At 45.2% G+C, this 27,918-nt stretch overlaps 1 protein-coding gene across 1 annotated transcript; it reads left to right on the forward strand.

Annotated features, from left to right (window-relative positions):
- Positions 1 to 540: 540 nt before the first annotated feature.
- LOC121642334 (metaxin-1-like) lies at positions 541 to 27,819 on the forward strand. Its single transcript, XM_041989017.1, has 8 exons — positions 541 to 673; positions 6,653 to 6,722; positions 6,831 to 6,910; positions 19,208 to 19,300; positions 19,381 to 19,563; positions 24,946 to 25,022; positions 25,721 to 25,878; positions 27,158 to 27,819. The coding sequence occupies exons 1-8, from the start codon at positions 593 to 595 to the stop codon at positions 27,388 to 27,390; spliced, it is 975 nt and encodes a 324-aa protein (XP_041844951.1). The 5' UTR covers positions 541 to 592; the 3' UTR covers positions 27,391 to 27,819.
- Positions 27,820 to 27,918: the final 99 nt, after the last annotated feature.

The raw sequence follows: 27,918 nt of genomic DNA on the forward strand, positions 1-27,918 counted from the left end.
GTGGGCGACGGATTTGTACCGACTGAGATATCCAGCCGCAATGTCCGACTCCTCTGGTGTGTCTTCCCTTCTGACACTGTGATGACAGCATCTCCACCTGCAGCCACTATTCTGTCTTTCTGACAGCAGTAATGCCCACGCCGTGCCCACCAGTTAAACACTTTTACGTTTTCCAACGTGGTCCATCAGGAGCCCAGTCTCACATTCTGAAAAATTCTGCTTTTTCATGTTTCATGTATATGTTGTGTGTCTATTATCAGTTTATGTGTATATATATATATATATATATATATATATATATATATATATATATATATATATATATATATATATATATATATATATATATTGATTGGTTGTCTCAATATTCTTGAAAATTACATTTTAGACTTAATTTATTATGAAGATTTACTTCGAAGTTAAAACCGATCTAATAAATAAACTAAATGTCTGTAATGAATGCTTACTTTGGATGCATTAATTAAATATTATATTATATACATACAACTGAAATTATTTTATTTTATTTTGTCGGGGAAACGGAAGTCAAGCGCTCCTCTTCCGGTGTCAGGGGTGACCGTCCCGGCTAAAAATGGCGGCGCCTGACGAGTTGTTTTGCTGGGAAGGAGACTGGGGTTTACCGTCTGTCAGCACCGACTGTCTGGTGGTTTTGGTGAGTGTCTGTTCATGTCGACACCGCGTCTTTCCACCGGATGTCTGTCGCAGTCTTTCAGCCACAGAAACGCGGGTTAAATCGGCACGCGGCACTGCTGCTAGCGTTAGCATGCTAACGCCTGAATGAAACAGTCTGAAGTTAAACGTGCAAACCGCAACAACGGCCATAAAAGAGAAACCAGTGGATGAGTGGAGGTAGTGAAATATAACTATCCCCATGAAGTCACAGTAAACGTTACTGGTGAAGCGAAGCCAAGAAACTTGTGAATTGAGTAATTTTCTGAACCTCTTTGGTAATCTTCTTGTAAAAATTACGTTTTCTATTTCAAACTGTCCGGTCTTTGCTGATTTTAAAATAATGTGCCTTTGGTACACGCTGCTAGTTAGAAAGGGCCAAAAGATCCAGTTTAAACTGCTTCTTTGCTAAGTTTTCTGTTATGTGTCGACCCACAACTCTGGGGCATCCTTTGAGTTAGGAGCCTTTTTACTGCCTGAAATCCTCTGAAGATGGAGAAGTAAGTCTGGACTGATACGGCAGAAAAGGTTTAAAGAAAGTATCTTCCAATCTTCTTGAGTTGTCAGACTTGTCTAAGTTGTCCAACCTTTTAAAAGGTCTATGCCTCCTTTAGCCCTTAAAACTCCAAGTCCTTTTCATTTGAGCTATTTTTGGTCTACACGTTTAATTGTTTATTAAAATAATAATTATAATAATAATAATAATAATAAACTAATCTGTAGAAGCTGTAGCTTTTAATCCCAGTATAAACCAGTCTGTTGCAGAGGTTTCAGCTCAGACTTTAACCCATTCAGACTTAAACTTTCTGAATATGTAAATGTCCTTTTTCTGGAAAATGAAAACTGTCCGCTACAACATTTTACATGTCAGCCTCTGCAGAAACATGAACAAATATGATTCTTTCGTTGTCTTTTATAAATGACCAACGTTGCCATCATGACTCTGTATAATGTTACCTGATCTAATTCGTACAAGATTAAATGCAATAAAATGTTTCCATAATAGCAGAACTTGTTCTGGTTCAGTTTCCTGAACCAATCTGAGGGTTTTTTTCTTCCAGGAATACTTAAAATGATGTAAAATGGCAGCAAAGCGTTGATATCTGTTTACATCCAGCCGTTTCATGATAGATTAATATTGAAAGATTTTATTTATAGAGTTTATTGAAACACATTAGTAAAGATAGATTAGATAGATTAGTAAGAAAATGATAAAATAGCTGACCAGTAAACATCATGATCATTATCTGGTCTGGATCAGGATCTACAGTAGGTGTGAAACTGGCTTGTCTGCAGGCTGGAGCAATATGGGATGTAATTCTTCAGATGACCACCAGGTGGCAGCAGCGTGTTTCTATACCAACATGACGGATTATTTACCATCATAAAAACAACAAAACAACTTTCTGTCCAGCTTCAGGCTGCTCCATCCATTCAAAGGGTTTTACACAAATAAAAGCCGAGGCAGGTTTATTTGTATAAATATATTTTATGTGTAAATCAATTAAAAACATTTTTCCATAAAATATTAAAAAGTGCAATAGAAATATAAAACAGTAAATTAAAAATAGAATTAAAACAGAAAATTCTTTCTGTCAATCATCATCATCACTGATATCATCACTGTCAATGTACATGTGCAGGAAAATATATTGAAAATACAAAGATGAGCTCTCTTTCTTACATAAACACAATGGCAAATAAGAGTTTTAAGACCAGCTTTACAAGATCTAAGGTTTGGATTATAGCAAGGATGTCACGGTTTTATGGTACGAGTATTGTAAAAGAAATCATAAAAATTTGACATTTTTCTAGATTATTCTGCGTTAATTAATTTTTCAACATTAAAAAGTGTAAAATCACATGAACACTCCTTATGGGTCTTTAAGATTTAATTAAGGATGTCAAACTGGTCCTCGAGGGCCACGGTCCTGCAGGTTCTAGTTGTTTCCCTGGATCCAACAGCTTCTTATCAACTTCTGCACAATGACCCATTCATTTCATTCAGGTGTGTTGGAGCAGGGAAACATCTAAAACCTACAGGACTGCAGGTCTCGAGGAACAGAGTTTGACACCCCTGCTAATGCAAAGAGATTAATCTGTGGAATTAACCTGTTTGTTGTTTTAACACATTAATGCATAAACAAAGTTATTACTCGTGCCGGAGGAAACATCTGAATTTGGACTTTTCTCTGCAGGAGAGGCTGATTTTGGGCATGTGGGTGCCTTTTTGCAGCTGTTGCACTAAAAACCACTTTATCCTCCTTAGTTTCCAAGCCTTTCATTAAAGTATCGATGTTATCACACTAGCTGTGATATTATTGCTTTTTGGATCGATCTGCCCACCACTATCAAATTAAATTGCTTCTTATGTCACATCCACATCATACAGAGAAATGCTTTCTGCTCTTACTCCAGATGCTCGTACCACATCTCACTAGTCTGTCATTTTTCATAGAAAATCAGATAAATGTTAAGTAAAATATTTAGATGGATGATGATGATGATGCTCCATCTTCTGCCGTGTGTTAGTGTTGGAAATAAAGTCATGAATGAGAAGTGAGGAGTCCCACACCTGCTGTTTGTCTTCAGAAATACCAGAGTGACGTAGCTAACAAGATGTGAAATAATCTGCTCAAATCAGGCTGAAAAGCTGCAGATGTCTCCTTTTTTTCTAAAAAAAAGAAAAAGTCGGAGACCACCCAGAACGAGTTTCCATGACTGATGTCATCCTGAGAGCCTGGTGACAGTGTGGATTCGGTGGTATCGCCTGCAGACCGCACTGAGGGCTGCAGTGCTTCCCTGAGGATTTAAACCTGACTGAAACATAGTTGTGTTGGACTGAGATCAGACAGCAGGGCAGCAGGGGATTCTGGGTAATGATGGCCACCTTCTGCAGCGGTTGGAAAACACTGAAGTGCTGCTGCTGCAGATGATCTCTCAGCTCTGTAGTTTAAACCTTAAACTAAAAAGGAATCAAACCTCCTGAAACTGTCAGGTGGTGGAGGACTGGATGGGAGGCGGGGCTTCAGGTGTCCACGCAGGTGAAGTGAAAGCACCACCATGCAGACTCACGGTTGCACTGAACATCAGGATGAGGTGGGATTTTCCTACAACCCCCTCCAACAGGAAGTGCCTCTCAGGCTGAGTTGTTATTGGAGGCTTTTTACGGACTCTCGCAGCTGGACCGACTGAGTCTGAGCCTGTAAACGTTACATAACAAGCACGTTTCTGTCCCCAAGACCAGTTTTTACAGCATGAGTCTGCAGGAGAAATGATCGCCTCCAAGGTCTGAATTTTAGAAACCATCCACAGTAAAGATTCACAAGCTTTTCTACTCATACAGTCCATTTTTTCACACCGTGGTGAATTGTGCTGCATGCCAACCGGAACTATGTCCAATGACTACACACATGAGTGCAAACACCAAGTTATGAAATTGTCTATTTATTGCTACAAAAACTCCAAGAACCTGCAGGGGCCGGAAAAGTTTATTCCCTGCATAGCGAGCTAGAAGGTGGTCCTGATGAAGAGGACGACCCGGTACTAGAAGGTGGTCCTGATGAAGAGGACGACCCGGTACTAGAAGGTGGTCCTGATGAAGAGGACGACCCGGTACTAGAAGGTGGTCCCGGTGGAGAGGACGACCCGGTACTAGAAGGTGGTCCCGGTGGAGAGGACGACCCGGTACTAGGAGGTGGTCCTGGTCGAGATCTGGTACTAGGAGGCGGTCCCGGTGGAGAGGACGACCCGGTACTAGATGGTGGTCCCGGTGGAGAGGACGACCCGGTACTAGATGGTGGTCCCGGTGGAGAGGACGACCCGGTACTAGATGGTGGTCCCGGTGGAGAGGACGACCCGGTACTAGGAGGCGGTCCCGGTGGAGAGGACGACTCGGTACTAGGAGGCGGTCCCGGAGGAGAGGACGACTCGGTACTAGGAGGCGGTCCCGGTGGAGAGGACGACCCGGTACTAGGAGGCGGTCCCGGTGGAGAGGACGACCCGGTACTAGGAGGCGGTCCCGGAGGAGAGGACGACTCGGTACTAGGAGGCGGTCCCGGTGGAGAGGACGACCCGGTACTAGGAGGCGGTCCCGGTGGAGAGGACGACTCGGTACTAGGAGGCGGTCCCGGTGGAGAGGACGACCCGGTACTAGGAGGCGGTCCCGGAGGAGAGGACGATTCGGTACTAGGAGGCGGTCCCGGTGGAGAGGACGACCCTGTACTAGGAGGCGGTCCCGGTGGAGAGGACGACTCGGTACTAGGAGGCGGTCCCGGTGGAGAGGACGACCCGGTACTAGGAGGTGGTCCTGGTGGAGATCTGGTACTAGGAGGCGGTCCGGGTGGAGAGGACGACCCGGTACTAGAAGGTGGTCCCGGTGGAGAGGACGACCCAGTACTAGATGGATTGTCCCGGTGGATTGGACGACCCAGTACTAGAAGGCGGTCCCGATGAAGAGGAGGACCCGGTACTAGGAGGCGGTCCCGGTGGAGAGGACGACCCGGTACTAGAAGGCGGTCCCGGTGAATCTACAAATAAGGACTTAAAAATTATCGGTGTAACTGATGATCAATAAAGAAGGAATATTTATCACTATGTTTCTCAGCTTGATAGACGGGGAGACAGCGGGGAGGAAACTTTGCTTCCAGGACTTTATTCAGTTCAACTCAGCTTTATTTGTTCATTGCTGATTTACAACAAAGTCATCTGAAGGACTTTTACAAGCAACAGGGATCATGGAGTCCTGGAGGAAACTCTGCATGTTCACGCTGGACGTCTGGACACCTGCAGCAGCTTCATGGACTCACCTGTTAATATTTAGAGTTTATAAAACCTGCCTCTAGTAGGGAACATCAAAGTCTGGAGCAGGTGCTGCTTGTTTCAGCCCTCTGGTTCCCAGTTAGAACTGGTTTTAAGACTTTCTGGCACATCAGGACTCCATGTTCTTTTCTTTATAAATCAGCCTGTTTTTGAATGGATTGGATGTTGTTTTCCATAATAAAGACGGTTCTCTATCTCAGACATAAAGCTGTGGAACCGACCGGTTCTGTGCCGGCCCGTTTGTTTCACACAGAACCAGCTGCATGTTCGTTCCTCTCTGTGGAACTAACGTCTTCACTTTCATCACATTCCCACTTCCCGGCTGCGCATTTATGAGGAAATTCCTCCTCATTTTTTCTGGTTGTAAAAGCTGAAGGAGGCTCTCGGCTCAGATGAAGCTTTTCTTTTTTTTCCCAGAAGAACTGAGTCATGTCCAGTTTTACAGGAACGTCTGAATCCTGAACTTCCTCACGACCAACCAACCTGTTCCTCATCTGTCCTCGTCCTGGTTTATTTATTTGTTCTTGTTTTTAATTTAGTTTACTTATTTTTTCATTTGATTAAAAATCCACCCTTAAAAATGTTTTTTATTTTATTTAAAAAATTAAAATTTGACTTGAATCTCCTGATCAGCTCAGACTTTTTCTCCGTGTGAACCGGTTGACTTCTGTTCAGAACTGGGTGGAAAAGCTGAGCTGTGGTCATCATGTCTGTCCTAAATATGAGTTCTACTGCATATGGACTGTCCTGAAGAGTCCTGAGGAGTCCTGAGGGTCCCGACGAGTCCTGAAGAGTCCCGATGAGTCCTGAGGAGTCCCAAGGACAGGAATATGTCTGATCAGTTGTCCATTTCGTGCTGTTATTTTGGTCATTTCTCAGCTGTTTGACGAGCCAAGCTCTCACCATTTTGACTAAATATCTACCCACCGTCCACTTTGTCAAGTCCTCCCTCTAGTACCCGGTCAGTCCCCATTTTTAATTCTGGGAAACATTCCTCAGAGATTTTTCTCTCTATTAACATGATTATCTCATGATTGATGAGATCCTGGATGTTTCTCATTTCCTGAATTTGACTCGTCCTGTGAAGATGTGAAGCTTCTGATTGTTTTGATGACCTCTTGTGTGTTGTGTCCTCCTTCAGGCCTATGCTCAGTTTGCCGGAGCTCCTTTAAAACTACGAAAGATCTGCAACCCCTGGAGGAGTCCCAACAGTGAGGCGCCTCCACATTTCCAGCTTCATTAACTCACTCATAAGAAAAAAGAAGAATTCCTGCTGCCACACAGTATGTGTTCATTTATTTCTCTTTCTCTCTTTTAAGGGTCTCTGCCTGCTCTGAGGACCAATCAGAAAGCAACTCTGAGCCGGCCTTCTGACATCATCATCCACCTCAGAAAACAGGTAAGCTCCACCTCAGGCTGTAACGACCAGTTCACCAACCAGTGAAGGAAAATATTCAGAATCCTCCTTTATGGAATAAACTTATTGGTCAGTTTAAAAAAGTTTATTTAAAATGTTTGTTAGTGAAGCGTAAACGGTTAAATCTGGTCAGAAAGGAGCCATCTTTGTTTCAGAAATGAGCTCTCAGCAGTTCCTCTAACTCATGGAGACGGTGGTTTTGGAGAACGCAGGGACGAAGCCCTTGTGACGTTGAACCACCGGTTTTCATAATGTTTTGCATTTCATCCCAAAAATAAAATCTAGAAAGCTTTGATTTCCCACTGCTGATGTTTGTTTTTGATTAGATTTCAGGTTTTCTACATAAAAGAATACTTGGGTTTTAAAAATGTATTTATCTGTTTTTCTTTTTTTTATGAGTTAGGTATTTTTGTTTTAATTTAATTTTCGTTATTTAGATTTGTATTTAAATAACTCTTGTAATTTTTATCTTTTTAAAAATGATTTTATATCTATTCTCGGGGTGGAACCTTAATGCATTAATTATGTTTAACTAATTACAGAAAAATAACACGTTAAAATTACCGCATTTAAACACAGTTTCCAAACAACGCAGAACATTTGTCAGTGCACAAGTTCCTGGTACACCGATTATATTGATGCACACGTCAGAGCTCAGCTAACACATTGTTACTGTGGCGCTATACTTGACGAGTTTAAAAAAGTGACTAGCGACAAATCCAGAGATTTTTTCACGTGTTTCTGGAGACTTTTGGAAACTGATGTTCTCAATATACAGCATACCCTCGCTCATCCAGAAGCACTTACTAGAACCTTGGTCTTCACTCCCAGCTCCCGGTGTTAGTTCCAGCTCCCCAACATCAGTCCCAGCTCCCAGTATCAGTTCCAGCTCCCGGTGTTAGTCCCAGTTCCCGAGCATCAGTCCCAGCTCCCAGTATCAGTTCCAGCTCCCGGTGTTAGTCCCAGTTCCCCAGCATCAGTCCTAGCTCCCAGTATCAGTTCCAGCTCACCAGCATTAGTCCCAGCTCCCGGTGTTAGTCCCAGTTCCCGAGCATCAGTCCCAGCTCCCAGTATCAGTTCCAGCTCCCGGTGTTAGTCCCAGTTCCCCAGCATCAGTCCCAGCTCCCAGTATCAGTTCCAGCTCACCAGCATTAGTCCCAGCTCCCGGTGTTAGTCCCAGTTCCCGAGCATCAGTCCCAGCTCCCAGTATCAGTTCCAGCTTCCGGTGTTAGTCCCAGTTCCCGAGCATCAGTCCCAGCTCCCAGTATCAGTTCCAGCTTCCGGTGTTAGTCCCAGTTCCCCAGCATCAGTCCCAGCTCCCAGTATCAGTTCCAGCTCACCAGCATTAGTCCCAGCTCCCGGTGTTAGTCCCAGTTCCCCAGCATCAGTCCCAGTTCCCCAACAACAGTCCCAGCTCACCAGCATCAGTTCCAGCTCCCGGTGTTAGTCCCAGTTCCCCAGCATCAGTCCCAGCTCCCAGTATCAGTTCCAGCTCACCAGCATCAGTTCCAGCTCCCGGTGTTAGTCCCAGTTCCCCAGCATCAGTCCCAGCTCCCAGTATCAGTTCCAGCTCACCAGCATTAGTCCCAGCTCCCGGTGTTAGTCCCAGTTCCCCAGCATCAGTCCCAGTTCCCCAACAACAGTCCCAGCTCACCAGCATCAGTTCCAGCTCCCGGTGTTAGTCCCAGTTCCCCAGCATCAGTCCCAGCTCCCAGTATCAGTTCCAGCTCACCAGCATCAGTTCCAGCTCCCGGTGTTAGTCCCAGTTCCCCAGCATTAGTCCCAGCTCCCAGTATCAGTTCCAGCTCACCAGCATTAGTCCCAGCTCCCGGTGTTAGTCCCAGTTCCCCAGCATCAGTCCCAGCTCCCAGTATCAGTTCCAGCTCCCGGTGTTAGTCCCAGTTCCCCAGCATCAGTCCCAGCTCCCAGTATCAGTTCCAGCTCACCAGCATTAGTCCCAGCTCCCGGTGTTAGTCCCAGTTCCCCAGCATCAGTCCCAGTTCCCCAACAACAGTCCCAGCTCACCAGCATCAGTTCCAGCTCCCGGTGTTAGTCCCAGTTCCCCAGCATCAGTCCCAGCTCCCAGTATCAGTTCCAGCTCACCAGCATCAGTTCCAGCTCCCGGTGTTAGTCCCAGTTCCCCAGCATCAGTCCCAGCTCCCAGTATCAGTTCCAGCTCACCAGCATTAGTCCCAGCTCCCGGTGTTAGTCCCAGTTCCCGAGCATCAGTCCCAGCTCCCAGTATCAGTTCCAGCTCCCGGTGTTAGTCCCAGTTCCCCAGCATCAGTCCCAGCTCCCAGTATCAGTTCCAGCTCACCAGCATTAGTCCCAGCTCCCGGTGTTAGTCCCAGTTCCCGAGCATCAGTCCCAGCTCCCAGTATCAGTTCCAGCTTCCGGTGTTAGTCCCAGTTCCCGAGCATCAGTCCCAGCTCCCAGTATCAGTTCCAGCTTCCGGTGTTAGTCCCAGTTCCCCAGCATCAGTCCCAGCTCCCAGTATCAGTTCCAGCTCACCAGCATTAGTCCCAGCTCCCGGTGTTAGTCCCAGTTCCCCAGCATCAGTCCCAGTTCCCCAACAACAGTCCCAGCTCACCAGCATCAGTTCCAGCTCCCGGTGTTAGTCCCAGTTCCCCAGCATCAGTCCCAGCTCCCAGTATCAGTTCCAGCTCACCAGCATCAGTTCCAGCTCCCGGTGTTAGTCCCAGTTCCCCAGCATCAGTCCCAGCTCCCAGTATCAGTTCCAGCTCACCAGCATTAGTCCCAGCTCCCGGTGTTAGTCCCAGTTCCCGAGCATCAGTCCCAGTTCCCCAACAACAGTCCCAGCTCACCAGCATCAGTTCCAGCTCCCGGTGTTAGTCCCAGTTCCCCAGCATCAGTCCCAGCTCCCAGTATCAGTTCCAGCTCACCAGCATCAGTTCCAGCTCCCGGTGTTAGTCCCAGTTCCCCAGCATTAGTCCCAGCTCCCAGTATCAGTTCCAGCTCACCAGCATTAGTCCCAGCTCCCGGTGTTAGTCCCAGTTCCCCAGCATCAGTCCCAGCTCCCAGTATCAGTTCCAGCTCCCGGTGTTAGTCCCAGTTCCCCAGCATCAGTCCCAGCTCCCAGTATCAGTTCCAGCTCACCAGCATTAGTCCCAGCTCCCGGTGTTAGTCCCAGTTCCCGAGCATCAGTCCCAGTTCCCCAACATCAGTCCCAGCTCACCAGCATCAGTTCCAGCTCACTTTGAGGTTTCTAGTACTGACGGGTGAGGCTTGAGCTGGGAGCTTGAATCTGACCTCTGTATGCATGTGAAACTCCGTTAGCGTCTGCTGGGATGGCGGTTGCTCGTGCTTAGTGGGGCGGGGAGCTTGTCTTTTTAGAGCAACCAACAGCGAACACATCTCAGGATTTACCTGAGAAATTTATAGGATCCAGCAGTCAAGAAACTGGTGTCTTACTAAACTAAACTAATGTCTTACTGAGCAGAGCGCTGAATCTTTAAAAAGGAAAAAAGTGAACTTTGCATTGTTGATGGTTGCTTGGCAACAGATTTACAGTTTGTCTCCTTAAAACAGAAACTTCAAGTATCTTCAGTAAGTAGAGCTGTGCAGTATCTGTGGTACTTCTACATGAAGTACTTTAATATAGAAGAAGCTCAGAGATGATAAGAGGAGTTAAAGTTTTGAGGGCCTCGTCCTGGACCAGGTCCAGGTCCTGAATGTGGTTCTGTGTGAGTCTGCAGCTGACTGGAAAAACTCATTAAACAACTGGAAAATGCTGGCAGATACATTCCAGCACCACTGATAATTCCCACAAACCGAGCAGGAAAAGCTGGAAGTTACTACTGACTGTTCAGTGTGGAGAGACGCTTGTTTCAGACATCAGTGTGTCAGCAGAGAGAAGCAGGAGAACGCCGGGCGGGTGGAGCTTTAGCTTTCAGAGGTCCTCCAGAAATTTTATGCCATTTTGATTTTCATTTTAATGTCATTGATTGCATGTAACAGAAATTTTTATTTTATTAATTCTTTTTAAGATAATTTTATAATTTTAATGTCTTTCCTTGAATTGGCCTAAAAAGGCTAAATTCCACAAAAACTTACACACTCAATCCTAAGGACAAAACATGTCCCATTGAAAACCATTATAAACTAACCTTCGATGCCACATTTATCGTAACAGAAACAAATACATTCTTTTATGTTAAGATTTGAATTTGGACTACTAGCCTTCTTTTTTTTAATTTTCATGTTTGTCTATGAGACGGCGTCGCTGTCTTCAATATTTAAAGCATGCAGAGCATTTTAAGGGATTAAGGTTTTTTTGTTTGTTTGTTTGTTTTTGTTTTTTTTTGTTTCTTTTTTTCTTGTAAACAAAATAGCGTTTAAAAGGGCTGAAATGACAAATAATCCTGATCTGATCCATGTAAATTTCAGACTGAGGTTGTAAAACACCGACACATTAAAAGTGGAGAAAAATATTAAAATATTAAAATGTTTTTTTTTTGTTTTTTTCTTTTTTAATTGTTTCCGCATTCCTCATTCAGTGACTATAATAAATATAAAAAAGTGTTTATCTAATTACTGAATTGAATTTGGACTATTCCAGTAATGTTACTATAATATTGACTTGTATTTCAACCACTGATTAAACATTGATTATTGTTCGTGTCAAAAGAAGACGGTGTTGGGATTCAGTAGACTTGTTTAGCAGCAACACCTTCGCAAATCTAGCCTGTGTGGAAACGTCGTCAGAAGAAATCTCTCCTGCTTCCTCACCACAACACTCAGCATCAGAAGTTTGCAAAAGATCTAAACAAGCCGAATGCATCTAGAAAACAGGTCCTCCAGGCCGATGAGGTTGAACCTTTGACCACAGAATCACTGACCCACTCTCACCCTCCTGAGCTGCAGAGTCCCAGCATCAGCCTCCGTTCCTCGTCTCCTCGGTGATATCTCCAGATTACATAAATATTCCATCCAAATTTAGAAATCCTTTCCTCATTTCTCTGGAAATCAAGGAGCTCGTGACACATCACTGACTGGATTAACTTCATCTGAGAACACACTGTAATGGAAAAAATAAAACTCAGAATAGGGAACCATGTGTCAGCCTTTCAAGGAAACTGGAACCATTCATAACCTTTTATAATCTAAACCCAAACATAGCTCTTAAAATGCGAACATTAGCAGAAACATTAACTCTCTTCCCCCTCCCTCACACACACAAATTACCAACAGATTTATGGGTACTAACATGTTAATAAAAAGAGATTAAACAAGGAAGTTATTACTGGTTTCAAATTAAAAATACAAATTTAGTATCTTGTTGAGAGAAGCTGATTTTGAGCATATAGATGCTTTGTCACAGCTGTAAACCGAATCCACCAAAAACCAGTTTAATCCTTATTTATGGAGACTGAGAGGATTTCAGCCTCCTGTTTAGAGGTTTCTGCAGGATGACCGCCTGATATAGCACACATTAAGTCAAACTTTATTTATAAAGCACTTTTCATGCTTTACATGAAAAATCAGTTCATGCATATTAAAAACAAAATGAGCCTTTACACACATGAAGAGACTACACAACAATAATAATAAAAAACACTCAGTCATCACATCTGACGTTCTGGTCCAAACTCCTCACCAGTGACCTGTAATGGGATTTATTAGCACTCATATCAGTACTCATATTAGCAAGTACTCAACTGTAAGTATTTGTACTTAGTTTGAAAAATGTGGTATTGGTGCATCCCTCATAATGAATGACAGTAAAGTTAATTTAACTGGAACTCTATTAGCTTAAAATCCATTCACAAAAGTTACGCCAATGATGTGAAACGCAGACGCTCATAATACATCAGTGGCAGGGACACTCTCAAAAAAGAAAAGAAAAAATACTTCAACAATTTACACAAAGTCTCTCAAACCCAATGAACATAGTCTTTCAAACTATCAGCATTTAGAATTAGTTCTCTGGATCTCTGGATCGATATAAACCAGGATGGTAAAAGCAAGGTCCTCGGGTCGTAGGTGTTACGTAAGCGTCTCCTTCTCCTAGCCTCCGGCTCAAAAGCCTTCCTCGGAGACATGAGGGCAGTTCCTGAAGCTGGGGCTACATGGACATGGTAGCTCTTCTTGGGCGGTGCCCTTCTTTGTGGATCTTGTTTTTAATTTCCATTAGGGTGTCTAGCCACCCTCCTCATCATCTCCCCTCTACCCTCCTCATCCATCTCCCCTCTACCCTCCTCATCCATCTCCCCTCTACCCTCCTCATCCATCTCCCCTCTTCATCCATCTCCCCTCTACCCTCTTCATCCATCTCCCCTCCACCCTCCTCATCCATCTCTCCTCTACCCTCCTCATCCATCTCCCCTCTACCCTCCTAATCCATCTACCCTCCTCCTCCATCTCCCCTCCACCCTCCTCATCCATCTCCCCTCCACCCTCCTCATCCATCTCCCCTCTACCCTCCTAATCCATCTACCCTCCTCCTCCATCTCCCCTCCACCCTCCTCATCCATCTCCCCTCTACCCTCCTCATCCATCTCTCCTCTACCCTCCTCATCCATCTCCCCTCTACCCTCCTCATCCATCTCCCCTCTACCCTCCTCATCCATCTCCCCTCTTCATCCATCTCCCCTCCACCCTCCTCATCCATCTCTCCTCTACCCTCCTCATCCATCTCCCCTCTACCCTCCTAATCCATCTACCCTCCTCCTCCATCTCCCCTCCACCCTCCTCATCCATCTCCCCTCCACCCTCCTCATCCATCTCCCCTCTACCCTCCTAATCCATCTACCCTCCTCCTCCATCTCCCCTCCACCCTCCTCATCCATCTCCCCTCTACCCTCCTAATCCATCTCCCCTCTACCCTCCTCATCCATCTCTCCTCTACCCTCCTCATCCATCTCCCCTCTACCCTCCTAATCCATCTACCCTCCTCCTCCATCTCCCCTCCACCCTCCTCATCCATCTCCCCTCTACCCTCCTCATCCATCTCTCCTCTACCCTCCTCATCCATCTCTCCTCTACCCTCCTAATCCATCTCCCCTCTACCCTCCTCATCCATCTCTCCTCTACCCTCCTCATCCATCTCCCCTCTACCCTCCTAATCCATCTACCCTCCTCCTCCATCTCCCCTCCACCCTCCTCATCCATCTCCCCTCTACCCTCCTAATCCATCTACCCTCCTCCTCCATCTCCCCTCCACCCTCCTCCTCCATCTCTCCTCTACCCTCCTCATCCATCTCCCCTCTACCCTCCTAATCCATCTACCCTCCTCCTCCATCTCCCCTCCACCCTCCTCATCCATCTCCCCTCCACCCTCCTCATCCATCTCCCCTCTACCCTCCTAATCCATCTACCCTCCTCCTCCATCTCCCCTCCACCCTCCTCCTCCATCTCTCCTCTACCCTCCTCATCCATCTCCCCTCTACCCTCCTAATCCATCTACCCTCCTCCTCCATCTCCCCTCCACCCTCCTCATCCATCTCCCCTCCACCCTCCTCATCCATCTCCCCTCTACCCTCCTAATCCATCTACCCTCCTCCTCCATCTCCCCTCCACCCTCCTCATCCATCTCCCCTCTACCCTCCTCATCCATCTCCCCTCTACCCTCCTCATCCATCTCCCCTCTACCCTCCTAATCCATCTACCCTCCTCCTCCATCTCCCCTCCACCCTCCTCCTCCATCTCTCCTCTACCCTCCTCATCCATCTCCCCTCTACCCTCCTAATCCATCTACCCTCCTCCTCCATCTCCCCTCCACCCTCCTCATCCATCTCCCCTCCACCCTCCTCATCCATCTCCCCTCTACCCTCCTAATCCATCTACCCTCCTCCTCCATCTCCCCTCCACCCTCCTCATCCATCTCCCCTCTACCCTCCTCATCCATCTCCCCTCCACCCTCCTCATCCATCTCCCCTCTACCCTCCTCATCCATCTCCCCTCTACCCTCCTCATCCATCTCCCCTCTACCCTCCTCATCCATCTCCCCTCTACCCTCCTCATCCATCTCTCCTCTACCCTCCTCATCCATCTCCCCTCTACCCTCCTCATCCATCTCCCCTCCCAGAGATTCTCCCGGTTCAGTCGCCAGCATCCCAACCCTGAGACAGGTGGTCCTGGGTTACGGGCAGATCTAGACCTGACCTCATATACATACTTTATATAAGCATAACATCATAGTTACATGTTCCAGTAAATACTTCTTTAATGATTCAGTCTGAATTTTACTGTTAGCTTGCAAGATAAGTTTTGTAGTAAATTTGTAGAGGATGGTGGGCCAAATAACACAAAGAGAAAGGAAAGAAATCCTTGGTCACAGTGAGCAAAGGTGAACCTGAACACCTGTCCAACTATTTCACACGGCGGAGGATCAGTCATGCGTTGGCGTTGTGTTGCAACCAATGGCTCAGAGAAAATTTCACGGGTGGAGAGAAGAACAGATTCAATAAAATTCCACAAAACTGTGGACACAAAAAGCATCTGTAAAGAAGCTGAAGATGAAAAGAGGATAAAGGTCCTAAACACACGTGAAACTCCACCACGGACGACCTGAAGAGGCCCAGACTGAAGGTTTTACATTCGCCGTCTGCTGACCTGAACCTCACTGAAAGTCTGGGGATGGACCTTAGAACCGTCTGCAGCTACGAGCCTGTTTCCCTTTCTGTCATTTCAAAAATACAAAAGATAGAAATAATACATTTCTAACTCGGACTTCATGCCCACTCTGCGTCCGGACCAAAACAACTTTTTATTTGTTCCTAAATGTTTTCAGGAAGGAACCTCAAAGGTCAACTACAGCCTCTCTTCCCACATCCCCCTCAGCTTCAGTCAGTAGCTGAGCAGCAGCTGGAAGACATTACCCAGCATCCTCGGTGGGCTGTTCTCTGACCAGAGCAGCAGGAAAGCTGCTGAAGAGGCTCGGAGGAGGAAACCTCTGGCTTCAAACTTGGCTGCAGAGTTTAACTGGCATTAATTCACCTCAGTCACATTCCATCCCTCTGCTGCTGCTGCTGGGAGCATCGTCATTAAAGTTTTTTTTTCTTCTATTTATTCTTTTTAAATCATTTGTCTTTCTTTTTTTTCTGTCTGCCATCAACATTTTGAACTTTTGCATCTTTTTATCTCAGCAGTCTTCTGTTATTTTGTCTTTGAATCTCAGTTTTTGCATCTTTGTTGTTAAATCTCATTTGTTGGACTCCTTCATCCACGTTTAGAATCTTCTTCTTCTTTTTGCTGTTTGTCGGAGTAATTTGACCATTTTCAGCCTGTTTCCGGGCTGGAAGTCAGTATGTGGCTGTTGTAGGTTTCTGATTGCAAGAAGACGTAGAATCGAGATGGAAACGTCTGGGAAGTGAGGAGACCAGTTGCTGGAGTTTTAGGAGAGGAATGTTCTCCCATTCTGGTCTGATGCAGGATTCTAGCTGCTCTACAGTCCTGGACCTTGGTTGCTGGATTTCTGCTTCCATGATGCTCCAGATGTTGTGTACTGGTGAAAGGTCTGGACTGCAGGCAGGCCAGTTCAGCAGCCGGACTCTTCTCCTGTGAAGCTGTTGTGATGGATGCAGGATGTGGTTCAGCATCGTCTTGCTGAAATCTGCAAGGCCTTCCCTGAAAGAGACGTTGTCTGGATGGTAGCAGATGTTGCTCTAAAACCTCCATGTACTTTTCAGCATTGATGGAGCTTCACAGATGTGGAAGCTGCCCACGCCATAGACACTAATGCAGCCCCATCCCATCAGAGATGCAGCTTTTCACCTGTCCACTGATAACAAGCTGGATGCTCCCTCTCCTCTTTAGTCTGCAGGACACGCCGTCCATGCTTTCCACAAACTAGTTCACATCTTCATCCAGGTTTCCACTTTGCCTCAGACCATTTTAAATGAGCTTTGGTCCAGAGAAGATGGAAGAAGCTGGTTCTGGATCCTGTTCACATCTGGCTTCTTCTCTGCATGATGGAGCTTTAACCTGCATTTGTGGGTTTCAGGGTGAACTGTGTTCACAGACAGTGGTTTCTGGAAGTCTTCCTGAGTCCATGCAGTGGTTTCCAGTAGAGAATCATGTCTGCTTTTAATGCAGAAGAAGGTTTTCCAGCTGCATAGCTGCAAACAGGAAAGCGCTCCAGAGGATCGTCACCACGGCCCAGATGATCATTGGCTGCTCTCTACCGTCCCTGGAAGATCTGTGTGGCTCTTATTGTCTCAGGAAACCTTGAAATATCCTCTTGGACCCATCGCATTTAGGACATTCGATCTTAGAACTGCTGCTCGGGCAGACGGTTCAGGTCCTTAACAGCACGGACTAACAGGCTGAAGAACGTTTTTTATGCCAGAGCAATAAATGTACTTAACAGTCGCTGATCACTGTACATATCCGTAGGATGTTAATGCTGTGTGTGATGTTTTTTATCTGTTTTTATTTTTATTTATTTTTCTTATCTTTTTACTTTTTTATTTATGCACATTCAGCACCTTTAAGGACTGGCATTTTTTTTTATTTCGTTGTACCATGTACAATGACAATAAAGACATTGAACCAGCATCCAGCCTTGTCCCATGCACACAGAGATTCCTCCTGGTTCTCTGAATCTAGTGATGATATTTAAACCTTTCAGCAAGTAAAGCACGAATTAAACATGACAGCATCTTGTCCCTTGAAATAAACCCCCAAACAAATTCCAGAACAAACACAAATAAAATATTCAATTTTCCCGTCAGTCATCGCTGCAGAATCAGAAAAGAACTTGTCAGAAAAAATGTCTAACGATTGCATCATCACTACACGTCCCGTCCGTCCCTCATTCTGGCAGAAAGCCAGAGGTTGGGCCTCAACCTCCACACGGGGCTCAGGTCATGTTCCCGGTGGTTCCATCACAGAGAATCCAAACCGTCTCTTCTACCTGCTGTTCTTCACAAGGCCGGCAGCGCACTTTAATCTACATGCTGGAAATCTGGATTTGGTGATCCTGAAAAACCGGAATCTGGATCAGGGTGATCCAGTCCTATTTTGCTTCGAACAACCGGGATGAAAGTGAGCCGGATTACGTGATCCGCCGTATTGAAAAATGAGATTCCCAAATCCGGGTAGCTTTTATCTGGATTCCTGCCCCAGTTTGTCTCAGATTGGTGAAGCTCTGTCCATCTTTCCCTCTGAGAGACTCTGCCTCTCTGAAATGCTCCTTTTATACCAGTCATGTTACTGACCTGTTGCCAGGTAACCTGGTTAGTTGTCCAATGCTCCTCCAGGTGTTTCTGCTTTGTACCAGGTACGTTTCCAGCCTTTTGTTGCTCCTGTTCCAGCTTTTTCCATCAGATTCACTATCAGCTCATATTTTCATCACGTGGTGAAACGTCTCAGTTTCATCATCTGACATGTTGGTTATTTTCTACCAAGGATAAAAAATGCGATTTGTTTTTATTTATTTATGTTTTACACAGCGTCCCAACTTTTTTGGAAAAAGTGTCGTATTAAAGATCTATTTCTCCTTCAGTTTATTCAGAGCTGTATTTGACCTTAATGGCAGGATAACGTGCACCAGCAACAGGGATCAGTTCTCTCCGTTAGGGCTGCTCGATTATGGGAATAATCACAATTATTTTGATTGAAATTGAGATCTGGATTATTTAACACGATTAGAGAAAGAAAATTTAAGTGTTGTCTGTGGTAATTCAGACTAGTTTCTTTCCAGGTCCCAGTAGCTCTAGTTTGTCTCAGACCAGCAGCTACGTTCTGGCCGGTGGGATCTGGAAAAAATGAGTCTGGAGACATTTGGTTTTCACTTTGAAATCAGTGTCAATAAAATGTAGTTCAACATTTATATCCGGCTCTATGGTGCAGCTTGACCACAGGTCAAACATGGGACTGTAGCCACGTCCTTCACACCAGCCTCATCATCCAGGGCAGGAGAGACGCTCCACTAACATGGAGACGTGATGCCGTTTGTCCAGCGTGTTCCGGGTCGTTCACTCTTCTGTTTGTTTATAACGTTTGTCTCTTTGTGTGTCTGGAAGCTGGTGGATTGTTTAGTCGCGACTCACAAAAATGGAACATTTTTCTATTTTCTTGTGTCGCGTCGCAAACCCTCGTGTGCACGTCTGCGTGTACGAGCGCAACATTTCACATGCACGAATTTGCAACTGAAAACGGCACAAGAGGAAACTGTGAAGGACAAAAAAATAATTGGACCATTTTAATGATCGTTGAAAACTCAGATCGTAATTGCGATTAAAATTGGATTAGTCGCCCAGCCCTCCTCTCCGTGTTGTTTTCATGTTAATATAAAGGCTTGTTTGTGTTTTTCAGAAATATAATGCAGACTATGATCTGTCAGCCAAGGAGGGAGCCGACAGTCTGGCCTTCATCTCTCTGCTGGAGGAGAAGCTCATGCCCGCGCTGGTAAGAGGTCTTCAGATTAAACTGGATCAGATTTCCTGACCTTCCTCCTAAATGTCTGGCTGTCCTCTGATCTGCTGCAGATCTACACCTTCTGGATCGAGCCGAAAAACTACGTGGACGTGACTCGCCGCTGGTACGCCGAGCACATGCCCTTCCCCCTGAACTTCTTCCTGCCTGGGCGGATGCAGGGCAGGCAGCTGGAAAAGCTACGACTGCTGCGAGGAGACGAGGGCCTGGAGGCCGGAGAGGAGCTGGAGAAGGAGGTGAGGGGGTGCAGGGGGAGGTGAGGAGATGGAGGAGGAGGTGAGGAGATGGAGCAGGAGGTGAGGAGATGGAGCAGGAGGTGAGGGGCTGGAGGAGGAGATGGAGGAGGAGCTGAAGAAGCTCTGAGACGATAATAAACGGTTTCTAGGAGATCCATTTTCAGAAAGCTTTATTCTGAATGATCGGTCAGGGGATTGGATGGCCAATCAGTTAAATTCTTAAACCTCCATCAGATCTGTCCGACGTCCACCTCCTCCACCACCAGGAGCGGTGGTGTGTAGCTCTGTGGGGTAAACTGATGGATATTTAACCCTTTAGCTGATCTACGGAAGTTTTCCAGCATTTCTATCCCGTCCAGGAGGTTTACAATCCAGCCACTAAATGTAGTTTTATTCAGAGACTCTATCTGGTAAATCCACAATGATCCATGATAACAGCATTATTTATCACATTTCACCATAAAAACATCACCATCACTACTATGTTGCTAAGAGACCTCTATTTAGACCTGGACATGATGATGAAGCCACTTCCTGTCAGACTTTCCACCAATCAGAGAGCTTAGATTGACGGTAACGTCCAATCAGGAGCAGCCAAAGATCAACCAGTGAGCAGAAAGTTCTATGTGTGTGTGAAAAGAAGAAAAATAATGCTCCTCTATGGCTGGAGCGGAGCATGATTTTTATATCATAAAATAACAGGAGAGAGAAGTTCATCTATAGAAAAGTGATTTAATGTTCAGACATGAAGCAACACGTTCAGCTGATAGAAAGAAGTGAATGTTTAACAACTAATCTCTTTATTTTCCTCCATCAGTTCCTTTTCTTTCAGTCCTGCCTTTTTTCCTTCTAAGGAAAACCTTTAAAACACGAGGCAGGAGTAAAACAATCTGTCCGTGGAGATGCTGAAGCCACAGAAGACCACATTCTCCGTCTTCCTCTGTGAAGGAAACAAGTGACTTTAATTTTCTGTGTAACATCAGAACACAGCAGCTCCAGTTTCCAGTTCAGACGGAGATATCGTTTCCATGTGTTCGGCCTGTTGAGGCGGTTGGAACAAATTTAAAAATGAGGGGAAAACTTTCTTCATCGGAGCGCTCTGTTGGAAAACTGCTGGCCTGGAACAGTGGAAGGTTGGAGGTTGCACAGCGTTCAGTTTGTTCCTGCCAGCGTTAAAACCTCCAGCAGGACGGCTGCTGAGATGTGTAGCTTATCTCTGACTGGATTTATTCCTTCTCAGCTCATTTCCTAAGACAAACATCATTACGGAGAGTTTACAGACCCAGAGTTTAAGAAGAGTACAGTAAAACAGATGTGCCTCTGTGCACTTCTGTTGATGGCAGCGACAGAAATGAATGAGATTTGTCTGAAAGGCTTTTTGGAAACTTAGAGCTCAGGTATAGTTTCAGCTAGAATGAATGAATGAATGAATTTTTATTGTCATTGCACCACAGTTACATCAGTAGCAGTGAAATTCTTAGATCCCAGGCTCTTCTAACAAAGCTAGAAACCACAATAAAAATAGTCAAACACAAAAAGCAAGAATACAAATAAGTTAAACAAATAAATATCTAATAAGCAACAAGAAGATGTTATTTAAAGGCGGCGTTGCTGCTGACAGCATTTAGAAGTCTTATGTCCTGTCGTGTGAAGCTGTCCTGAGCTGGTGGGACGGGCTTGAATGCTGCCAAACCGTCGACCAGACGGTAGCAGATAAAACAGTTTGTGACTGGGGTCCGTCATGATTTTGGTGGCCTTCCTCCTACACCGCTGGGTGTAGAGGTCCTCCATGGACGACAGGACCGTCCCGGTGATGTGCTGAGCAGTTTTCACCACCCTCTGTAGAGCCTTGCGGTGGAGGACGGTAAAGAAGCATCTTTCAGAGTTTAAATGGCTCACAACAGATAAAACTTTTACTGGCTGAGGGTCGTTTTAAGGACGTTTTATGGTTGTGACACACATGCAGGTTACGCTTTAGGGAACAAATCACTGAAAAAGTTGTCGTTAAAACCACACAGAAGACCGTAGAAAGATGAAAAAGGACACTTCTGTGCTGGGCAGACCCTTCTGCCGCTCATGGTCCAGGAATTTTGTTTTCATTTCGACTTTTCACTTTCAGACAGCGCTTAGTTCAACAGTCCTTTACTCTTTCAGTTTCTCACACAAACGTCGTATCCGTATAGAAAAACGTTGTCGCATGGCGCTACAACCAGCCAGCCAGGGCTTCTGACTGGCCAATGAGCTGAGGGCAGGCTAGACAGCGCAGTCTGCAAACACATCATTCTAGCTGTGTCTGACTTTCCAGACTTTCCCGTACTTCACGCGCGATTAGAGAGACATAATAAAAGGCAGCAGGGTGGCAGCAGGGTGGATTTGGCCAAACGTAGGCCCTGGATTTATCTGGACCAGCCCTGAGGTCCGCCATCAGATGATGATAGTCACCATGCTGGTTCCTTGTTGGTAAAATAGGATGAACCCAGATTTGTTATTCTGTTTGGTTCAGTAGAGTCAAAATCTTCTGACTCTTCCTCCGTCTGCCTCGTCTGTCACGGACTGCTTTGAAAATGTCAACATTTCCTCCGATATCATAACCGATCACATTTCTTGGAGAGCGCGGTTTGCAACGCTGCCGCTGCTGTTTGTCGCGCCACATGTGTCTTCCCTTAAACTCATTACGTCACGTAACCCCCACGTGGTTCAAGCATGCTCAGAAACATCAGAATGAGTTTAGACATCTTTATTTTCTCCTGCTCACCTTCGCCTGTGGATTGGACTGAAAACTCTTTCCAGTCAAGGCTGATTGGATCAGCTGAGATGTTTACATGATGCATTTTTATTCTGATTGGACGTAGCTACTGCCTGTCTCCAGCCCCTCCTTCACACCCATTAGGACCTTTGCTGTCACCATAGCAACACAGGTGCTCCATCTTTGTGACGTGGCTGCACTGACGCCCTTCAAAGTTTCTTCTGAAATATTCTAGTTTGATTTCCTGTTGCTTTTCTGTCACCTCCCACCAGTCCGACAGTCTGAGGATGACTCTGTTTGTCCTGGTGAACAACAACTGGACAGCAGATTATTCCACAACTTTCCATTTTCTGTTGATGGTTCCTGCTGGGGTTTGTTAGTGGTTCCTTTTCTCCACAAACAGCTCAGTTTCCACCATCTCTGATCTCTGCTCAGACATGTTGTAATATCTGCTCTTACTAACCTCCCACATTCTGGACTGTCGGCTGTCCAAAGCTACCCCCGATGTAAACGGCACTGTTAGCAGCATTTATAACGCCGAGTCAGGGTCAGCTCAACAATATATATACAACAACTACTAAAACAACAGTTACTACAGTTAGAACTACTTCAACTACTGCGGATAAGATAATAATAATATGAATTAATAATAATTAAATGAGAGGAAAGCTGAGCGGTTCTTCTGCTCGTGATTTTTCATGACCTCTGGCTTCGTATCAGAGAAAAGAACACACATTCTGCTTTTTGTGACATTTGTGAAGCTTTTCTTAATGAGGTTCTGCAGCTGTTTCTGTTTATCGCACATAAAAAACAACATTAACAGTTTCGGTCTACTACTGGAAAGTTTTCCAGCTTATTTTCCTGATTTAGACGCCGGCGTGGAGAAGCGGCGGCCGCTGGGACCGGAGGAGGAATGTGTGTGTTCTGAAGCCTCCTTTAAGCCTCCTTTACTTTAACGGCCTCAGAGTCTCAGCGCCCATAAAAGTCATCACACAGGAATTTTCTCTTGGAGTGGTGAGGAGAAAGAGCTTTACCAAGAGGACAGAAATGATGACCACATCAGTCTTTCTGTACGGCCATCAGGTTCTGCTAATCCCACCGGGTCTCAGACCTTTGACCTCGGTTCTGTTAGGATCAGACGTGTCGTTTAAAGCTGCTCTGCAGTCTTTACTGCGTCAGAAATCTGAAGAGCTTTTCATGGAAAGCTGTGAGAGGATGAGCTGCAGAAAGATGGTCAGGGATCCTGTCAGGGGTCCGTACAGACCAGGTCCACTTGTTCTGGTGAAACTCTTCAGTTTGCTGGTTGACGCACACGTTCAGCAAATGGAGGACCTCCACTGGCTGGATGTTGGAAATCCGAAGCAGGTTTCTCCAAGCCAGCAGAACTACAACTGCTCCTGAAGGTCGGGAAGGATTCTGATCCTCCTTCTAAACCAAGAGGCTGGTATCAGGGAACCAGGACACCCACAGACCAAACTGTCCTGGGAACCATGGAGGAGGACTCCTGGTTGAACTGGGAGATCTCATCCTGAAATGTTTTGTATCGGTGACGGCTTGCTCTCTGCTGTTTGTTCTCCTTGTGTTGTCATGGTTACAGGTTTGTGGAGACTTACAGGAGACTGAGTTTTAAATTCAGAGATGGGCTGAGATGCAGGAATCCTTCTTCACTACTGATGGTTTTATGGTTTTTTTTTCATGGGGATAAATATAGCAGATCTTTGAGCTTCAGAGAGTTCAGCACGACGGCTGGATGAACGTTTTGTTTTTATTTGATTTGCTGCTGGAGGAGAAGCTCGGAGTGATACCTGAGGAGAACCTGTTGATCTGGAGCTGATCTTTACTCTGGTTTATCCCTGGATACTGAAAGAGTCAAAGAAAAACAAGACAGAAGAGGCTGGTTAGTTGTCTCAGGGTTCATTCACATCAGGAAAGTCCTGGAAGGTTGGTTCGATATTTCTGTCCATTTTCTTTTCTTTCTTTGGTTTGGTTTGCTATCACACTTTACTCCAGCGGACCAAACCGGCCGACCACGTCATGCAGTTACAACAGTTCTGTGTGTGCGAAAAGAAGAAAAATAATGCTCCTCTATGGCTGGAATGAAGCCAAGAAGACGTTTCTGATGCACGGTGGCGCCACAAAGCAGCTGAGCTGGAGTTGGTTTAGTGAGGATACAGTTCTCTACCTCCCTTCTTCTCCTCAGCGGACCAAAGTAAAGCAGGATGCTGGTGTTGAGCTGCTGCTTCAAAACTATAATCACAGTTTCACAGAGTGAAAATCTTTTTATCTGGTCTTCCATGTTGTAGACGAACTGGAGTTCGTTTACATTCGTCACGTCCACCCCCTGTCCAATCAGAGCCCCTCCCAACATCCAGATCTAAAGCAGAATTAAATAAAGGCGATTAAATGTGTTTTCCATGTAAACCTCAGTTTGGAACGACTGTTCCTTTCTAAAAACACCATGTACCCGTGGCCAGTGTCTGCATGTTGACTGGGTTTAAAAGGCTTCAGCTTCTACAGGCTGGTTTAGATTAAAAACAGACTAACCTACAACATCAGAACATGGCTTAGTTTGAAGAGTTAAAACATTTTAAAAGCCTTTAATGTGGTTTAGTATAACATGTTTGTATGTTTTTCAGTTGTACCGTGACGCTGCAGAGTGCATGAACCTGCTGTCCCAACGTCTCGGCTCCCAGAAGTTCTTCTTTGGAGACTCGTAAGTTTTTCCAACTTGTAAAATGTCAGGGAAACTCTACCTGTGAAGATGATCCCAAGGTTAAATAAAAACCTGTTAGTGAGGCTGTAATCGGTGCTTTAGGGAGCTTTGTAGTAAGTCTGGTTCAGGCCACCCTCGGACACCTACTGTAGGTCTGATAAAGCTGCTGCTGGATGTCTGAGTGACGAGCTGTTTGCTGCCAGTATCATCACAACAACTAAGAGATGGATGGTGGTGATCCAGGGTTTGACCTAGAGCAGGGGCGCCCAAGTTCGGTCCTCGAGATCTACCATCCTGCAACTTTTAGATGCAACCCTTCTCCAACACACTTGCATGTCATTCAGCTCTGCAGAGGTCTGGTAATGAGCCAGTCAGTTGATTCAGGTGTGTTGGAGAAGGGTCGCATCTAAAAGTTGCAGAATGGTGGATCTCGAGGACCGGACTTGGGCACCTCTGACCTAGAGGCTATCACAGGTTTTAGTTTTCTGTTTTCTGTTTCAGGCAGACATGTTAGAGGGGTTTTTATCTCCTCGGATGACAGTTGTGGGTTTTACAGATCTGTATTGGTCAGATCAGAATAAAAGATGGTATTCATGGGGATGATTGCATAGAGGTTTCTGCTGCAATCACAGCGTCTGAAAGACATGTGAGCAGCTGTCCATGTGTGTGGCACTGAAGCTAGGCCTCTGACTCTGCAGGCCTTCCTCTCTGGACGCCTACGTGTTCGGCCACTTGGCGCCCATCCTGAAGTGCAAACTGCCCAACGGGAAACTGCAGCAGCATCTGAAATCCCTGGACAACCTGAGCAACTTCTGCACCAACATCCTGCTGCTGTACTTCCCCCGAGACGGTCGAGGTGAGGACCCCATTTACATCAGAGTAAATAAAAATAAACTGTCTGTCCAGATGAGAAAATGTGGGTGGTGCTCAGAAGTTGGCGTCTAAGCAAAAGTTGAAAGTTTTTCATCTTTCAAAACAAAATTCTTTTAGTTCAGTATGACATCATCTGTAAACGGACGACCTCATTAGCAGAGATGTTTGTCTTCTGTTGTCGTGGGTAACGTGTTTGGGAGAAAAGACAAAATGTTGGAAGACACTCAAGGGAAAAAGATCCTGGAAGATTATTTGACTAGATTTTAGTCATTTTCTAGTAAGTTTTCTTCTTTTTAAATGAGGTTTTAGTGGAAATTGTGTCGGTTTTTCCTGTTTTTTGTTTTGGTGTATCTGACACTGAAGAAGGATGTTTTACCCCTAATCAATACCTCCACATTCGATCAGATTGATCTGTTTACTGTTTATATACCAGAAACTTAAATGAGCTGTGAACCAGTACCTACAAAGCCCCCTCCTGATGTTTTAGCTACCTACAGACTTGTATCTCACCTGTCTTTAGACTCTAAAACCCTTTAAAAAGTCGTATTAAATCGACTGTAAATGCTCATCTACAGGATCATGGTCTGTTTGAAGAATTCACTCTGGATTCAGAGGACATCACAGGACTAAAACTGTTTCTGACAACAGTCTGGTGCCATGCTGGTCCTATTGGATCTTACAGCTGCTCAACATTGTTGTAAATCTCATTACAAAGACGTGAAAACCTCATCAAAATTCATCGTTCGGCTTTAGACTGGCTTAGATCAGATTCATCCGACAGATCCCAGTTTGTGGTGTCCTCCACACAGACCTAGTCTGTTATGGTGTTCCTCAGGGTTTTGGAGTGGGACCAGTTTTGTTTTTTATCATCAGTAAAACACAACATCCACCGTTATGCTGATGACACTCAACTTTATTTATCGATAAAATCTGAAGAAACAAATCTGTAACCTAATTTATAGAATCATCTCAGAGATATTAAGAGCTGGATGAGCTGGAATTTTCTTCTGAATTCAGCAAAAACTGAAGCTGTTGTCTAGCAAAGAAGTGCTTGTGTCTAAGTTTAAATCTATATAACAGCAAGAACAATAAAAAGATTAAATTTAATAAATAAGATTAAGATGGATGAAAATAAATAAAGTGGGAGGCAGATCCTTCAGAGTTCAAGTAGCTGGTTTTGTGGGAACAGTTGCTGAAACGGAATGAATATATATATATAGATGTTATATATATAATTGACCATTTATTCACCCTTTTTTCAGAAAGTTCCAGTCAGAAGACGTCCCAACAGTCCGACGGCGGAGATTTTGACAACGTCCCCAACAAGCGCAGGAAGCAGCTGCTGTCGGCGCTGGTGGCTCTTGGCGCCATGTTGAGCTACGCCCTCCTGACCGGCATGGTGTCCATCCAACACGTCCATCAGGAGGCGCTGGAGGAGCCGCCAGACCTGGAGGCCATGGAGTCCCCCGACCACGATGGGGAAGGAGACGGCTGATGCCAGCACAGGATCTTATCAGGAGGTTAAGAATCTTTTCTCGCCAAAGGAAGCTACAGGGAAGGTGTTGATATTAAACTTATCACAGTAAACTAATTTATGGACACAGACGTGAGCCTTTACGTGGACAGGAAGCGTGGGGGGTGGAGTTTGTACAGAAGTTAATTAAATGAAAATTCTCTGCATATCTTGTTCAAGTGGAATAATTTATTGCGGCTTTTTTAGTGTCTTCATTAACTTCTGTTACGTTTTTAATTTGTTGCTCTGAGTAAAAAACATGGAATCACTTTGTCCTTAGAGATATATTCACCTGTTAAAAGAGGTTCCTGAACTCATCACCAGAACTCATCATTAACATCTGAGTTTTTCTGCCTTCAACAGAAGTTTCACTTTAAATAATAAAAGACAATAAATTTATCAAAGTTAAAAGTTGTAGTCTGATGATGTGATGGGTCAATATTTCTGGATTTAGTGAAGAGAAATGGGGATAAAGACAAGCATGTGATCATCCCGCGGGACTTATCCAGG

This window comes from Melanotaenia boesemani, chromosome 6, assembly GCF_017639745.1.
Source record: "Melanotaenia boesemani isolate fMelBoe1 chromosome 6, fMelBoe1.pri, whole genome shotgun sequence".
NCBI classification, from domain to species: Eukaryota; Metazoa; Chordata; class Actinopteri; order Atheriniformes; family Melanotaeniidae; genus Melanotaenia; species Melanotaenia boesemani.